We start from the raw sequence: 18676 nt of genomic DNA on the forward strand, positions 1-18676 counted from the left end.
TGTGAGGTTCGAACTCCAGCAACCTGAGGCTGACAGCTTTGTGGAAGCAGCCACTTAAAGGCCTGAGCTAGGGCCAGGCCCCCTTCCATTTGGTTTTGACAAGTAACTAGAACTGTAATACATGAGTGTGTCTGAAACCAAATTCAAGGCCCACGGTTTCCTGGGTTACTCTGCACATACACAAGTATGTCCAGATTGCAAATGCACGCTAAGGGCTTTCTGTGACCCCAGCTTACCAGGTACAGTATTATTATTTCCTTTATTTTTTCTCTTTTGGATCCCTGTTTAATGTGGGAGGGTCTCTTATTACATTTTCTAGTTGGAGTGGACCTAAAACTCACTTGTCTGCTCCTTCCAGATTACAGAACATTCTGATTTTTGCCTGTGAATAGGCTCTACTAACTAAATTGACCTTTTCTGGATATAAATACTAAATATTAGGTATTAAAAAATCAGCAACAGTAGAAGAAACATTCTACATTCATTAAGACTTAGAGTGACGTGCTCAGGACCACCATGTTGTAAATGTAAAAACATACAAACACATCTATGAATATGTTCATGACAAGCAACGTGACTGATTAGAACATAAGCAAATTGAGAGCTGAATTGTGCAGACTCTTTCTACTTTATATATAATGTTAATTACTAAAACTTGCTCAGCGCAAACATATACCAAACACTAAGTGCAATATATTATATATACATATGTGTATGTACATATATGCATATGTGTATACATATATATATGTACATTTCAGCAATTTCAAATTTGCATCAAATGATACTAGCTATATTAGGAAGGCAAAAAAAAAAAATCCTTAATTCGACAAACAGGAAACTTAAAGCAGAGAGATCAGAACAAGAGATCAGAAGAGCAGATCCACAATGACTACCATGTCTTACCACATGAGGTTGACTTTCTGTCCACCAAGTTCACACGCCTGGTTTCAGTGCGAAGCTTTTCATCTGTGTTCTCTACAAGGTTGGCAAGGTCATCAATTATCTCTGGAAAGGAAAGGGAAGATGAGTGACTACTATTCCCCCAATGCCCATCTTGCATCAGTTCCAAAACTGTGGTCATTCTTCCTGGTAACGTCTCAAGTGCACTGACTGAAAAGGTACAGAATTCACATATAGTCTCTGAAAACTGGTAATCTGATTTTAAAAGGGAAAATCAAAACCAAGTATTAGTATATAAAAGAAAAAAAAATTGCTGGACACAATTCTAGGTCACAGAAATGTCAGCAAGTTAGAGAAGAAAAGCACAGTCCAACAAACTTATTGTCATTCAAGTATAAAGTGACTGATAGAAAAAAGAACTGAGCATTTCTTGAGAAAACTACTAGATAATAAAACTAGCCAACCAAGAGATGAATAAAAATAAAGAACTCTAATGAAAAAGTCAGAGATGATGACCTAAGAGATGATGGTTAGAACTGAATCCAATTAAAAACTGAATAGACTAAGCAAATACATACATGACAGGAAGGTATATAAATATTACAAGCCACATGTGACATGTAATTGCAACTGAAAAATTAGGGAGCAATTGGGAGGAGGAGGGAAAGTGAAAAGCAGTTGAAAGCACTAGTTTCTTTATCTCTCACAGCAAGACACAGCACGCTGTGGAAAAGTTATACATACAGAAATGTATAGTTTTTTAAATCACCAAAAATTCAACATTTTATGTCACTTTGATGAATCTTTTATAATTACCATTTTCCACAATTATTATCTCTTGTGAAGATCCTTTTGTGAAGTTCATCTTTTTATACTGCTCTTAGTGAAATTAACACATTTAAATTTATTGTAAGTGACAACACTTAAAATAGCATATATATTATGTGAAAGTAGTTCTAACCATTCTTTTATATTTATATAACCACAGAGACATATGTGGAAAATGGTAATCTGACATTATCGATAATTATTCCTTGCTGGTGGGATCCTCTGCAACTATGAGCCAAATGAGTCTTTTCTCCTCATGAACTGTTTATCTTATATTCTTGTCACAGTAACAGAAACGTTACTAACACAGTACACATTAAGGGAATATCTTAGATATATTCTTGTTTCTGGGACAAGATACCTAACCCAAGGAAAAGGTTTACTTTAGCTCACAATCTGTAGAGGGGTCAGTCTACAATCAGCTGGCTCCAAGGTAGGGGGGTACGGCAGCGGGCACAGTGGGCAGGAAGCAGTAGGCACATCCTTCTTGCCCTTTGTACTGCATTGAGACCATACGACTACTTATTCACTTTATACTTGAATGACAATATGTTTGCTGGGCTGCGCTTTTCTTCTCTAACTTGCTGACATTTCTGTAACCTAGAACTGTGTCCAGCAAGTTTTTTTCTTTTTCTTTACTAAATAAGTCTTAGCAGTACCAATAAATGATACTGCTAAGACTTCACTCATCCCCAGGAAGTCTTCCTTCATTAAGTCCACCTCCATACCCAGAGCCATGCTGCAGCGGTATCACAGCAGTCTCACACACAACTGTGCGACTGCAATCGCTAATCCAGGATCACATGCCCATGACCCAGTCACTCCAAAAAGCCCCACCTGAGTCCATGACGCATTGTGAGGGCACCTAACTATGAGCCAAAACAGGGATAAATGGGCAGAAAGATTTGAAAAGATTTGCAGATGACATGATTGTGTACGTAGAAAATTACAAAATCTATTTAAAAACTATTAGAATAAAAGTGAATTTAAAAAATTTGTGATACAAAATCAGCATGTGAAAAGCAACGCATCCCTAAACATTAATAACAGAAAAGTGAAACTAAAAGGTGCAGGAGTATCAAAAATATACTAAATAATTAGGTGTGCAAAACCTTCAACAATATAAACCATCAAACACTGTTAGAAAAAGTTAAGGCCTAAGTAAATGGAGAGTCAGGTGATATTCATGGATTGGAAGACTCAATAGACACCTGTTCACTTTTCTCAAAAAGTATATAGATTCAAAACAATCCCAATGAAGTATGAGCAGGTTTTTGGAATGAAACTAGTCAGCCAGTCCTAAAATTCACATAGAAATAACAATTTTAAATAACCAGAATAATCTTATAAAGAAAAACAAAATTGCACATATTAAAGCATCAAAATTCATTACTCTAATTTATTATAATAATCCAAATTATAAATCTATAATAATTTTAAAAGTATAATAAATAATAAAACAGGACAAACAGATCAATGACAAAGCAGGAAGTGCAGAGTTAGACACACAAGTGCACATACGCATAAGTACACTCAATTCTCAACAAAGTCATCAACACTAAAGTCAGTCAATTGGGAAAGAAAAGCCTTTTCAATAAATGATTCTGGAAAACTGGCTACCCAACCCTAGCTGTAATCCTAACCCTGACCCTTAAATTGAAAGGTTCACGTTATTACGATACTGTTAAAGGGGAACAAATGCTTTAGAATAACAAAAATTTGACTTGCAAGAATTCAGGTAGGGCTGGGAAGACAGCTCAGCAGTTTAAACTCTGCCTGGCAAGCATGAGGACCCAAGTTTGATCCCTGGTACTGCATGCCGTGCTGTCTCTGGAACCCGGGCTTGCTGCGTCTACCTCAAATCCAGGTATGGTGGCACATGTCTGTAACCCCAGTGCTGGGGAGGCTGAGAAAGGAGGATCACTATGAGTCTGAGCTGCGCAGTGAGACTGTGTATCACATAAATAAAAAAAAGAAGTCAGGTAATCGCTCTGTAGCTCCTTCCTTTTGTATAATGTCCCTCATAGTGGGACAGTTTCTTTCACTGAATACCTCAGTGCCTGGTAACATGGAAACTTGTGAGAGAATCAGTTTGATAGCTAAAGTACAGGAGGATGATTCTACTCACTAAATTCTTCTTCTTCTTCTTCTTTTTTTTTTTTGTGGTTCTGGGGATCAGGATCTTGTGCTTGCCATATATATATATATATATATGTAAAGGAGAAGTATGAAAAGGACATTGCTGCCTATCAGGCTAAAGGAAAACCTGGAGCAGCAAAAAAGGAAGTTGTCAAGGTGAAAAAAGCAGGAAAAAGAAGGAAGAGGAGGAGGATGAAGAAGAAGATGATGAATAAGTTGGTTCTAGCACAGTTTTTTTATTTGATAATGAAAATATGTAATACAACAACCATTGTTAAATTTTTATTCTTATTATGAAATTCTGTACCATTTGTTCTGTTACTTGTTACTCTGTTTCTGTCTTTGTTTCTTTTGTTTTTGCTCTTTAAAATTAAAAAAAAAATCCAGAGGATTATTAGAAAAAAAAAAAAAAGTTCTTTTTCCATGGTCATTCATAAACTGCACAAATACAGAGCATAATGTCCCTCGTGGTGGGACAGTTTCTTTCACTGAATACCTCTGTTTCCTCATGGAAACTTGTGAGAGAATCAATTTGATGGCTAAAGTACAGACACTTTCTATGGTTCCTAACTCTGTAGTAACTGATTCCAAAGATATTCAACTGGATGAAATGCTGGGCAAAGAACTCAAAAGAATGATTTTCTTAAACGCTCAATAAATTTCAAGAAGTAAGGTCTTACTCGTTTTTTTTTTTCTAAAATTTTAAAAATAAATAAATTCCAAGAAGCGACAAGTAAACAGCTGAATGAATTAGGAAAGACAATGCAGATATAAATGGACAATTCAATAAACAGATTTTGAAAAAGAAACAAACTGAGATCTTAGAAATGAAAATCTCAGTAAGTCACATAAGTCTCAATTAAAAGCCTCAGTGACTACATCAAATGGGAGAAAGAATATAAGGGCTTGAAGACAAGGCTAATGCATTCTACATTCAGGAAGTTATAAAAAAAAGGAATAAAGTGAACATACAAGACCTCTGTGACACCATTAAAAAGATTAAACATACACATAATCAGAATAGTGGAAGGAAAACAGCTACAGACTGAAGGCATAGAAAACTAGTTCAGTGAAATACCAGAACATTTTCTAAGGCTTGGAAAAGACCAGGACATTCAGACACAGGAAGCACACTGAACCCCAAATAGACATGACCAGAAAAGAACCTCTCCATGATGTATTACAGTCAAGCTGTCCAAAGTACAGAACAAAGAAAACATTTAAAGATGTAAGAAAAAACAAAAGAAAACAAAAAAAGACACCAGAAACATTGAATCACATTCAGTGGTAAACTTACCAGAATAACAAACTTTCTCAGAAGAAATCTAAAGTCTACGAGAGAACTGAATAAAGTATTTCAAGTCCTGAAAGAACACAACTGCCAACCTGGATTATAACCTGGATTACTACATCCAGCAAATTAATCCTTCAGAATCAAAGGAGAAATAAAGACCTTCCACAGCAAGCATACATGAAGAGAATTCACGGCCCCTAAACCAGCACTGCAAAAGGTACACTTGTAGGAGGAGGGACACAAGCAAGCACAAGAACTTGGGGAAGAATAATCTTACTAGAGGAATAGGAAAATGAGAATTAGGAAAGAATTACACATTACTAATACAGTAGGTCTTCAAACACCTAAGACAAAAAAGAGTGGAAAAAAATAAACAGAATATTGAAAACAACAAAAAGAAAAACAATAAAATTAAGGAACAAGAATATACCTTTCAATAAAAACTCAAAACATAACTAGTCTTAATTCTCCAATTAACAGCAAGCCCCAACAATATCCTGCCAGCATACTCATTCCACCAGCAAAAAACATATACAGACAGAAAGTGAAAGGATGGAAAATTACATTCCAAGCAAATGAAATCTGAAGCTGAAGTAGGTATATTTACATGCAACAAAACAAACTTTAAGCCAAAATCAGTAAGAAGTGACAAAAAATGTTGCTACATATTGATGAAGGGAACAACCCATCAAGAAAATACAACTATTATATACATTGAACACTGTGTGTACCCAATTTCCTGTAAAAAACATCATCTGACACAAAGGGGCAAGATAGGTCCCAAGGTAATACAGAGAATTAATTTAATAGTCTATTCTCATCAGGAACAAGGTCTTCCTGACAAACAGAAAACATCAGTGAACAAATAGACTGAACAGACATCTACAGAATGTTCCATTCCACAACCATAGAATACACATTCTTTTTAGCAGCGAATGGAATTTTCTCCAAAATAGATTACATTTTAGGCTGTGAAGCAAGTCAGGACAAACATAAAAAACTGAAATAATTTATTGTATCTCATCAGATCACAACCAAACAACACTAGATATCAACAGTAAGAGAAACTATGGAATCTGTGCAAACATGGGGAGACTGAACAATCTCCTTTTGAACAATCAGCAGGTAACTGAAGAAATGAAGAGAGAAACTTAAAAAAACTGTTAGGGTAAAATGAAAATGGAGGTATAATATGCCAGACTCCATGAGATAGCAGAGACAGTTCTAAGAGAGAAGTTTATTGCTATGAATGTCTATTAAAAAATCAGAGATACTACAGAAGCACAACATAATGATTCATTTCAAGGTCTCAAAAAAGCAAGAACAAACCAAACCTAAACTCAATAGAAGGAAAGAAATAATAAACAGACTTAAAATGAATGAAATAGAGACTAAAAGAACAAGAAAAGGATCAATGAAACAGTTGGTACTTCAAAAAGACTTAGGAAAAAAAATGAACCTTAGCTAAAACTAAGAATAAAATATTTAAAGATGCAAGAAAAAAAGACAGAAAGAAAGATTCCAGAAACACTACAGCATGCGCCTATAATCCCAGATCTTGGGAGGCTCTAATAAAAGGAAAGAAAAACACCCCTATCCCCCCCCACAAAAAAGCCAAAAAGCAGGTTGTTACAACAGATACCACTGAAATTCACATATTTCAGTGGAATAGTTTTAAAACTACATATCAATAAACTGGAAATTCTAGAAGAAAATAAATTTTTCGGCACATATGACCTACCAAAATTGAACGAAGAGGATATAAAAATCCTATGAGGACCAATAACAACAAAACACCCCAGGACTGGCCAAATTTTTACAAGGCTCTTTAAGAAAATACCAATATTCCTCAAACTATTACATAATACAGAAAGGAAAGGAAGGCTTCCAAACTCATTCTTCATTCTATGAAGCTATTATTACCTTCCTCCAAACTCAGTAAGGTTGGTGTCCATCTGCCTGTCTGTATCTCTCTAATGAACACAGTTATAAAAATTCTCAAAAAAAATGGTAAATTGAATTCAACAGCACAATTAAAAGGTCATGTACAGTGATCAACTTGGATGCATGACAGGGACGCAAGAAAGGTAGAACATATGTAAATCAATAAGCATACTACCATACTTAAGTAGAATCAAGAAGAAAAAAATCACATGGTAATCACAACAGATGCAGAAAAAGCATCTGACAAAATTCAACATTCATGAGTGATAAAAGCCTTGAATAAATTATGTACAGAAGGATCATACCTCATTATAATAAAGCCTGCATATGATAAACCTATAGCTAACTTTTTTTGGGGGAGTAGCATTTCCAGGGATTGAACTCAGGCCCTTCTACTGAGCTATCTCCCAGCCCCTATAGCTAACATTACACTGAACAGAGTTGTGCTGAGTGGGGAAAAATAAGAAAAAGCAGGAACAAAACAAGGGTATCCACTCTCACCATTTATAGTGAATACAGCACTTGCAACATTAGCCCCAACAATCAGGCAGAGAAAAGAAATGCAGGGAAACAAAGAGTTAAAGAGGGAACCAACTATCCTTATTTGCAGAAGATATGATTCTATACTTGGAAACCTCTAAAACTTCACCAAGATACTCTCAGAACAGATAAATTCAGAAAAGTAGCAGAAAACAAAGCCAACATACAAAAATAAGTTTTCTATGTACAGATAATGAGCTCAGAGAAAAAAAAATCAAAAAATAACTCCATTCACAAAAGCCTCAAAGAAAGAAAGAAAGAAAGAAAGAAAGAAAGAAAGAAAGAAAAATGAAATACCAAAAACTAAACCTAACAAGGGTAGCAAAAGACCTCCAAAATGAATACTGTTAAGAAAGAAATTGGATGATCTCCTATGTTCACAGACTGAGAAATTAATATTAAAATACCATACTACCAAAAGCAATCTACAGATTCAATTCAATTTCTATCAAAATAACAATGCCAATCTCTACAGAATTAGAAAAAGCAAGCCTAAAATTTATACGGAAACACAAATAACCCCAAATACCTAAAGCAATTCTGACCAAAGAGAGTAATGCTAGAGGCATTACAATACCTGGTTTCAAAACATGCTATTGAGCATAGTAACAGAAAGCATGGAACTGTCATGAAAACAGACACATAGACCAATGGAATAGAACAAGGACCCCAAAATAAACTCATACATCCACAGCTCTCTGAAGGGTACAAAAAATATAAATTGGGTGTGATGGCACATGCCTATACTCTCAGCACCTGGGAGATTGAGGCAGGAGGATGGCTGGGAGCTTAAGACCAGCCTGGCTACAAAGTGAGTTCAAGGCCAGCTTGAACTACACAGTAAAACCCTATCTCAAAAAGACAAAGACAACAACAAAAACAAGAAAACATAAATTGAAGAAGCGATAGCCTCTTAAACAAATGGTCCTGGGAAGAAGGGGTATCCCCATGTAGAAACTACACTTCTTTCACTCTGCACACAAATCAACTCAAAATACATCAAAGATCTTAATGTAGGACCTGAAACTTTTAACTACTAAGGAATAACATAGGGGAAATACTTCAAGAGATTGGCATAGGCAACAATTTCCTGAACAGGACTCTAATAACTCAGCAAACAAAAGCAAAGACTGACAAATGGGATTACATCAAATTAAAGTTTCTGCACAGCAAAATAAGCAGTGAAGTGAGAGACAACCTACAGAAAAGGAGAAAATCTTTGCCAGGCATCTGACAGAGGATTAATACATAAAGAACCAAAAAAAGGGAACAACAAAAGAATAGTAATCCAATCAAAAATGGGAAATGATCTGAACATACACATCGCAAAAGAAGAAACCAAATGGCCAGTATATGAAACATGCTCAATGCCTTTAGCCATCAGGGAAATGCAAATCATAATTACAAAGAGATTCCATTTTGCTCCAGTTAGAATGGTTATTATTAAAAAAAAAAATTACAAATGCCAGTGAGGGCATGGAGACAAAGGAACAGTTATGCACTGGCGGGAATGTAAATTAGTACAGCCACTATGAAAAATACTATGGAAATTCCTGACAAACTAAGAATAGATTTACCATATGATCCAAATAGACCACTCATGGTCATATGGTGGTCTACTTGGATCACAAGGAGTGACTGACAACTATGATGAATGTTTTAATTTAAAAAAATAAAAGTACAAGACATTGACAAAGGGATGGGATGTGGGTCGAAGGGGAGTATTTTAAATACTCTAAGGGGAATGAATGGTAATCTGTCTTTTATTGTAATTATTTTTTATTTTAAACATTCACCATATTTTTTAACCACATCTCACTGGTCAACTACTTACAGCAATTTCTGCTAAATAAAAACACTGTGGTGTGTCCTCATTTACCTTATTCACTAGGTCTGGCACTGTGCAGTGACCGTGAGATACATGTTTTGAATTCATGCAGGGCACTGAGGCAGTTGGGACAGTGTAGCTGAAGACTGCAAAGATGACTTCTGGAACTGCTACAGAAAGTGGCAAGATGGACGGATAAGTATGCTGGGTGTGAATGGGAATATATTGAGAAGGAAATTAATGACAACATGTCTTTAACTATGAAAACTTTTTAAAATTAATTTTTACTGTATTTTTATCATACCTTATATGTTAGGAAAACATAAAGCCAGTCAGCATACAAAAAAGACATCTGCATATTCATGTTTATTGTACACCATTCACAGAAACTAAGATATGGAATCAAAAAAAAAAAAAAGATATGGAATCAGCCTTCATGTCTGTCAACAGTTGAACTGATAAAAGAAAACGTGGTGTGTGTGTGTGTGTGTGTGTGTGCGCGTGTGTGTGTGTATACATATGTATATATGTATGTATGACCTGAAAGTATAAGACAGACTTCTGTGGCAGAAGAGGACTGTGGGGGAGGAGAGGGAAAAGGGAGAAAATGAAAGGATTAAAAAGTGGGTAGATATAATCAGAGCATGGAATATGCATATATGAACATCTGGCAGTGAAATCCACTAATTTGTGCAATTAATATACATTAAAAGTTATGTAAGCACCTGCCTTGGCAAGCGCAAGCACCAGGGTTTCATCCCGGGTCCTGCATGCCACGCTGGCCCCACCCCTGGGGTGCTCTGATGCAGCGACCAAGTCCAGGCATGTGGCACACACCTGTAATTGTAGCACTGGGAGGCTGAAAACAGGAGGATCACTACACGTTTGAGCTGTGTAGTGAGTACCAAATACGTAAATGCAAAAAAAATAAATATTAAAACAAAACAAAAAATAATTGGGCTGACCAAATAGCTCAGCAGATTAAAGTATCTACTTAGGCAGATGCAGGGGCTAGGAGTTCCATCCCCAGGCCTGCCCTGTGGGCCCTGCCTCCGGGACGCATTGAGATGGCCATTGAAACTGGGTGTGGTGGCTCACCTGTAATCCCAGCACTTGAGAGGCTGTAAACAGAAGGATCACTACGAGTCAGTCCATTCTATGCAGTGAGACCCTGTACACTCTGTACACCTCGTCCTCAAAATAGCAGAAGTAGCTGATAATGTGGAAGCACTTTTGGAATTGAGAAATGGGGGGAGGCTACAGAAATTAGGAGATGCACGCTAGAAAGAATCTAGAAGATTGCTATAAACAGACCATTAAGGGTAATTTTGGTGAGGGCTCAGAAGAGAGCTGCAGGAAGTCTACATCTTCTTGAGATTACTTATGCAGCTGTAATAAGAATACTGTTAGATACATGGACAGGAAAGGCCATTCTGATAAGGTCTCAGATGAAAATGAGGAATGATACACTACAACTGGAGTAAAGGCAATCCTTGTTACATAGTTGCAAAGAATGTAGTGGCATGTGTTCTAGGAGTTCACAGAGTGGAGAGACTTGAGAGTGATGAACTAGGATATCTGGTGTAAAAAAATTAAAGTCTCAGCAGGTGTGGTAGTACACACTTATAAACGCAGCACTTTGGGCAGCTAACACGAGATGATCAAGTCTGAGTTTTGTATGGGCAACTTAGTGAGAACCTGTTTCAAAATAAATAATAAAAGAGGGCTGGGGATGTAGCACAGGGAAAAGGCCTTGAGTTTAATCCATAGCACAAAGAAAAACTAGTCAGACCGCAGGCTGAATGTTTTGATACTTCTTTTCTTTTCTGTCTGTCTGTCTTTCTAATCTATCTATCTGTCTGTCTGTCTGTCTGTCTGTCTGTCTGTCTTTCTTTCTTTCTTTCTTTCTTTCTTTCTTTCTGTCTTTCTTTCTTTCTTTCTATCTTCTGGATAAGATAACTTAAAGATGATTTGCAATTAAAAACAAAACAGAATGATCTAGAAAATTTTCAGGCTGGTCATGAAAAGACTGAAAAAGCATGCTCAAGAGAGAATGCCAAGGATATGACCAGGCAACCATTTACTAAAGAGATTAATAGGTTTGGCAGCCTAGTAGGAGGCACATGCATATAATTCCAGCACTTGGGAAGCTGAGGCAAGAGGATTGCCATGAGTTGGAGACCAGCCTGGGCTCCACAGTGACTTCAAGCCCACCCTGAAGTACATGGTGAGAGCCTGTCTCAAAAAAAAAAAAGGAGGTGGGGTGGGGAAGAGCCAGGTGCTATTCTTAGGACAATGGAGGAAGGGCGTGCCTCTCAGGGCTGCCTTTGGGCTGTGCTCCTACAGCTTACTTCTCATGGTATAATTCAGCCAGTGAGTCCTGGCTTAGTCAGACCTACTGCTCTGTAAAGTACAATCAGAAAGCCCTGGCATCACCCACATAATTTGCAGAGTGCAGGAAGCATGACTTTCTCCTTACAGATTGAAGAGAGGTTGTAGACTCCTTGACTGCACAGGCAGAGGCTTGTTTGTCCTTTCTGCTCTATTAGGACAAAACCTACTGGAGCCAAGGAATGTGTGTCAGTTTTAAGACCCCAGAACTATAGAGCTATCAGTATACACCAAGCCAGGAAAACTGAAGGCACAGGGCTCCAATTTGGAAGGGGTTCTGCTTGGCCTAAACCCAGTCATGGGGCTGAGGGCCACCACCCAGGGCCTTGGAGGCCCAATGTCCACTTCAGTGTGCCTAGGGTGTGGGGCATGGAGTCAAAGATTGTTCTCCAGGTTTAACACTGAAAATCACTTTTCTTGTTTGGATTTACTTGAGACCAATTTGCCTTCTTTTCTATATTTTTCTCTTTTGATAAGGAAATGTCTATCTTCTGCCTCTTACCAGTGCATTTTAGTAGCAGATGACTACTTTAATTTCACAGGTTCACAGTTGGGAAGACTTTGCTTTAAGATAAATTGTCCCTTGAGTCTCATCCATACCTCAGATAACATTGGACTGTTCCATTTTTTTTTCACTTGACTTTTAAATTGGTGCTGGAACAGTGTGATTTGGATAGAATGAATTTATTTTGCATGTGTGAGGGACATGAACTTAAGGGGCCAAATGCTATGGTTTGAATGTGCTCCCCAAAAATTCATGTTTTGGAAAATTAATCTCCAAATCAATAAATTGATGGCATTTGGAGGTGGGACATTTGGAAGGTAATTAGTGTCAGAGAAGGCCATAATTAGTGTCAGTGTGGGCCTGTGACAGCAGTATGACTTGATCAGAGGAGAGGCCCAGGTTTGTGTGCTTGTTCTGTCTGTGCCATGCCATGGCCAGAAGAAGGGTCTTAGCAGACATGACTCCTTCATCTTGACCATCCCAGCCTCCAAAATATAAGAAATCGCTCTTTTCTTTTACATAAATTCCCTAAACTCTGGTATTATTTTATAGCAGGAGCAGATGAACTAAATCAGTTCTAAGAACTGACATAAACAATTTTTTTCATATAACTGCAATATTTAAGCCTCCCACAAAACAGTGTATCATTTGTACTCTTTCATGTAGCTATCCAGCTTCAGAGTTATAATTTCTCATGGTAACAAAATATTCATTACATTAAATAACCATTCATTAAGGAATAGCCCTTTTTGAATACTGAGAATGCCTTTTTTTATTTCTTAATGAGTCAATGAATTCTTTATTGCATTATCATTTTCATTCTCTTGTATCATTTTCTTATATTGAAAAGGTTTGATTATGACTGCTTTATGAACTTTGAAACAGACTACCAAAAAAGGTTTACACTGCCACTGTTGGTTGGTTTGATAGAATTTATTCCACTTGTCAGTAATTCTGACCTCAGCAGGCGATTTTCTAGACCAGGAAGCCTAAGGGAATTCCCACTCTGCAGACCACAGTTGCGAAGGTGGGAATTCCCCTAACCACAGTCTATTAAGAATAAATTAAATGCAGCTTTCCGAGTATAGGCTGTGAAACGACCAGCTGATTATTTCAGATTCCTGAGAGTTGAGCCTCCAAAGAGAAACTGATATCTCCCTTCCTGGCAAGTATTTGCGTTTTGTTTCCAAGAGGGAACTTACATTTCTATCATGTGTTAATTTGAGATACCAAGAGCTACTCCAACATAGAGTGGGAAAACCAGACTATATAAAGTTAACAGAGAACTGACAATCAGAAACAGTAAGACATGCCGTATGACCTCAAAACACTGGACTCTGTTTAGTTCATTTGCTCATTTATTGATTGGATTATTTGCAGTTTTATTGCTGTTGTAAAGTTTTTGGAGTTCTTTATATACTCTGGATATTCATGTTCTGTTAGAGTAGCTGGCCAAAATCTCCCACTTTGTAGGCTGTCCCTTCTTCACTGCTATTTCCTCTGGTATGCAGAAGCTTTTCAATTTGATATAACACCATTTGTTGATTCTTGCAATTATTTCTTGAGCGGTTAAGAGTCCTTCTATTCAAGAAATTGTTAGCAGGGTTTGTCTTGAAGTGGTTCCCTCATGACTTCTTCCAGAAGTTTTGCATTTTCAGATCTTATACTTAGATCTCTGATCCACTTTTAATTCATCATTTCTGTGATGCAATCCACAATAAGTAAGCTAGGGAATTAGCCTTAGTACCGCCTACTCATAAGTAGATAATGACAATGTGATATAAACACACAATGGAATATTATTCACCCTCAAAGAATGAAATCATGTCACTTACAAAACTATGATGAAACTGGAGAAATTGTTAAGTGAAATAAGCCAGACTCAGAAAGATAAGTATCATATGTGTTATGGTCTGTGTCTAGGTGTCCCCCCAAAGCCTCATGCAGTCTTGGGGCGGCTTCTGGGGTTTGTGATTACTGTGGGTGTGGATGCTGCACCTGCCCTGGGGCAGGTAATTTGTATTACAATGTAAGAAGGGAAGAGAAGCTAGCTGCTTGAGCTGCTGCTACCTCTCCCTTGTGCTCTTGCTCTTTGCTGCCACCATGAAATGTTGCCCTCTGCCATGTGCCACTCTGCCTTGGAGCCAGCTGAGCACGGACTGAAACCTCCAGTAGATGTGAGCTAAATAAACCTTTCCTTCCTTCAATTTGGGTGTCGGGTATTTGTCCCAGCAATGACAAAAGAGTAACTAAGACAACATGTTTTCTCTCATATGTAGAATCCAGTAAGGAAAAAAAATTGACAATGTTAAAGTAGAAGGGAGAGACTATTAAGTGTGGAAGGGAATCGGGGGAGGAGGTAGAAAAGTGGAAAGAGGGTAACTGAGAGGAAATGATGAAAATATGTTAAGTGCATGAATATGTCAAAATGAAATTCATTATTCTGTATAACTAAGATGCACTAAAAAGAGTACTGAAAAAATATCAGTCTCCATTTATACTTCATAATTTTTTCTATTCTTAATTACAGCTTCAATAAATTCTACATAAAAGCACAGCACATGCTATATATTTTCCAGTAAATCTCCTGCCTTTTTAAGCTCATAATGGACTCCCAAGGTTGTAGAGTCATTATGTTATTACGCCTTTCTTCAATATTACTAATAACATTTTAAAACAAATGTTAAAACACAGTGAATATAGTTTTCTTGAAGGTATTAGTATAACTCCTTCTATTTCCTATTTTTTTCCATAATTTTACTGATAAACAAATAGCAATTAGACAGTTTCAAATCAAATTGGTAAGATAGTTTCAATAATTAACACATTGCATACATTCCTCCCAGTGGTTAATTGCTGTACAAATTGCGGACATGATATCCTATCTACAAACACCATTAGAACAAATCACTCTATTCATTAAGAGAATGTAACTATATATCTATCCTAACCACTTTGAATACACAGATACAAAACGGACATTCATCTGTATCCCCTTTTTTTTGTTAAGTTCCGTTATTTGAATATTATAGGTGTGTTAACAGCAAAATATTCTAAAAGAGTTCAGTGGTCTATAATAGTATTGGGTCTTCCACTTGACTGGCAATGTCAGAAATTGTTGACCTGAGTGCCCTATAGCTCAACATAACAGCATGGCTTTACTTCTTATATTTCATTTTTATACTTTTCTGCTGGGTGGTTAAGACCAAGGTAAAGCAGGACCTATGAAAAAGAGTTGTAGCTTTTGGGTCTGATAAGGTCAGTGAAATCCCCTCAGGATTTATCCTGAGATCCTGTACCTCAGATTGTTTGTCAGTGTCAGCCATATGGATGAGTTCTCTTTTTTTTTTTTTTTTAATACAGAGTTTCATTACGTAGTTCAGTCTGGCCCTAAACAACTAGGTAGTCCAGGCTGGCCTCCTACTTCAGCCTCTTAAGTGCTGGGATTGTAGGTGTATGCCACCAACCCAGCTCTATCCCTTACATTTGAATCAATACTAAAAATGACCAATGGAAACTAAAAACGAGGGTGGAGAATAGTGACTTCTAATACTGTATACTAGGGAGAGATGATAAATACATTACAGAAAACAGGGACAGAAGGAGAGACTGACCTTTAACTGAACAAAGGGATGCTAATAACTCACCATGACACCTATGGCAGAACAGCTGGAGGGAAAATAATGCAGCTCCAAGAGCAACCTCTACAATCCGACTTAGAAACCACAGGGAATACTCCCTGCCCGGGAGAAATGCTCCCTGCGCCCTCCCTTGGCCAACCTGCATGCACCTTACAGAAGGCCAGGAGGGTCAGGCTAGGCAGAAAGCACAGGCTCAGTTTTATTTCCTCCCGACCATAATCCACAGCCCTTTATCTGGGACTGAAACGTGCAGCAGATACTACACTGTGATGAAACCCTTCCCAGCCTCTAAATAGACATGCCTGTCTGAGTACAAGATGAGTGGATTGACATCAGGTAAAAATGAAGAGCTCAAAATGAAGGAATATCTGAGCAGTATTCCAAGAATGTTGTCTTTCTCCCTTCTACCTGGGAAATAAAATCCTGTCATAAAATGGAGATAACTTGAAAAATTGTATGGATTCACTCATTCATGATAGTAAGAATTAAATCCAGAGGCATTTTACTGCTGGGCTACATACACTCACAGCTATTTGAATCTTTTTTTGAGTCACAATCTTGCTAAATTGCCCAGACTAGCCTCAAATGTGCCGTCTTCAGCAGGGTAACTGGGATTATGGGCACGGTCCACCTTAAGCAGCTCTTGCTCTTTCTCTCTCTCTCTCTCTCTCTCTCTCTCTCTCTCTCTCTCTCTCTCTCTCTGTGAATAAGATTCACGAAGACACTAAATGCAATAAGAATAGACAGCCACTACGAGGGAGAAACTGAGGATTACTGACAACAGGAGGATGCTTCATAAGGCAGAACCATGACTGCCAAAGAAAAACCACAGCGAAGACAGTTAAGCCATGCTGTGTGATCCCAGGTACTTGGGAGGTTGGGGCAGGAGGACTGCTGGAGCCCAGGAGTTAGAGGCCACCTTGGGCAACATAGCAAGACCCCATTTCAGAACAAAGCAAGACATCTAACCAAACTATGGGGGATGCTCACAGGTAAGAGAGAGACATAATAACTATAAATTTGGCATGGTGATACATACCAGTAATCCATGCTACTCAGTAAGTTGAAGCAGAAAGATGACAAGTTCAAGACCAACCTGAACAACCTAGCAAGACCTCAAAATTTAAAATAAAAGGAGGGATAGTGGAGATGCAGCTCAGTGGTAGTGTTTGAGGTCCTTGAGTTCAATCTCATAGTACCACACACACACACACACACACACACACACACATACACACACACATTACACAAGGAGTCAGAGAACATTCACCCACCCTGATAATGCAGAGAACAAGATAATGGAAATAGAGCACTAAGTGATAAACTATATAGGCTTCCTAGAGTCAAGTTCTTGAGAACATAACAGAATGGCAATCACTCACATTTCTACTTGTGATGCCTGAAGCCATGGCAGGCAGGTCTTTGTGCAGAGTTCCCCTGGCTACCTGGACCTCATAGGCACACTACTTCACTTACTCCTCCCATGTTACAGTAAGGTTTATGTAACAAATAGCTTCACAACAGCATCAAAGGATTGCCCCAAACCCTTTCTGCCCATTCATAATGTCCATGTACTCTAAATCATCTGGAGCTGCCATAAAAACACATTTTTAAAATCTAGGAAAACCACCAACCTACATTTCTGTATAAAAAAAATATATATAGCATGCTTCATCACCTGTATGCTTCTGTCAGCCATTAGAGTGCCAAACTGTAAGAATACAAAATAAGTGATGGAAAGACCAAATGGAGTACGTAACACATGCAAAACACCTTCAGCATAGGAGGGCTAAATGGCTGAGAGCATTCACCCCACGCTGTACTAGTATTCACTGCCTGAGGATGTAAGCCACTGGCATAGTTTCTGTTTGCAGACAGAATGCAGAAGGCTTCAGAGCTAGAGAAAAACATAAATGAGCAATGTGTCAAAATGAACTGTGAGGATACATGTACATGGACACATACATATATGCAGATAATTCTGTGTCTATATTTACAAATATGTATCTACTTTATGTATACTACAGGCGATAGATTTTATATTACATGCTATTTTTCTGAGACGTACACATACTTTTCTCTCTCTAATATTCCAGAGACAAATAACATAACATTTTCCCAAGGTACATGTGTATGCCTCTCAGGTACCATTTCTGAAAAGGATTTTCAGATGATAGAAACTGAATAGAAAAAAGAAAAACTATGCCGAATTACCATGTAATATATGAGCTGTAATATACATCCTAACTATACATTATAACTGTCTACTTGACTGGATTAAGAGATGCCTCGTACACCGGTAAGGCCCTATCACGGGCATGTTGGGTGGCCATGGGTGCAGCCCCCAGGATGTATCTGCTTCTTAGCCTCCTCCTCTCAGACACTCTTCCCAACTCCCTCCCTTCCTGGCCACCATGAAGTGAGCAGCTTTGTGTCCCCACTCCCTTCTGCCAGGATGTTTCTGTCTTGGAGCCAATTAAACATGAGATAAAACTCACCAACTGGGAACTAAAATAAATCTTTACTCTTTTAAGTTGCAGGTACACTGTGCCGGCCCTGCCTCCATGCCAGCCCCAAGCCCGGGGCGCACTGAGATGGCAATTCACACTGAACGTGGTGGCACGCATCTGTAATCCCAGCTCTTGGGAGGCTATAAACAGGCG

At 37.9% G+C, this 18676-nt stretch overlaps 1 protein-coding gene across 2 annotated transcripts in view; it reads right to left on the reverse strand.

Annotated features, from left to right (window-relative positions):
• The window catches only part of Stx8 (syntaxin 8), a 305754-nt gene that overhangs the window by 121372 nt on the left and 165706 nt on the right, over positions 1–18676 (reverse strand). For both annotated transcript variants that reach the window (XM_004645159.3, XM_023705411.1), the window contains exon 7: positions 907–1008. In XM_004645159.3, the coding sequence (XP_004645216.1) occupies positions 907–1008 (102 nt within the window). The remainder of the gene's footprint in view (positions 1–906; positions 1009–18676) is intronic.

The sequence above is a fragment of the Octodon degus genome, unplaced genomic scaffold, assembly GCF_000260255.1.
Source record: "Octodon degus isolate 3935 unplaced genomic scaffold, OctDeg1.0 scaffold00219, whole genome shotgun sequence".
Taxonomy (NCBI): domain Eukaryota; kingdom Metazoa; phylum Chordata; class Mammalia; order Rodentia; family Octodontidae; genus Octodon; species Octodon degus.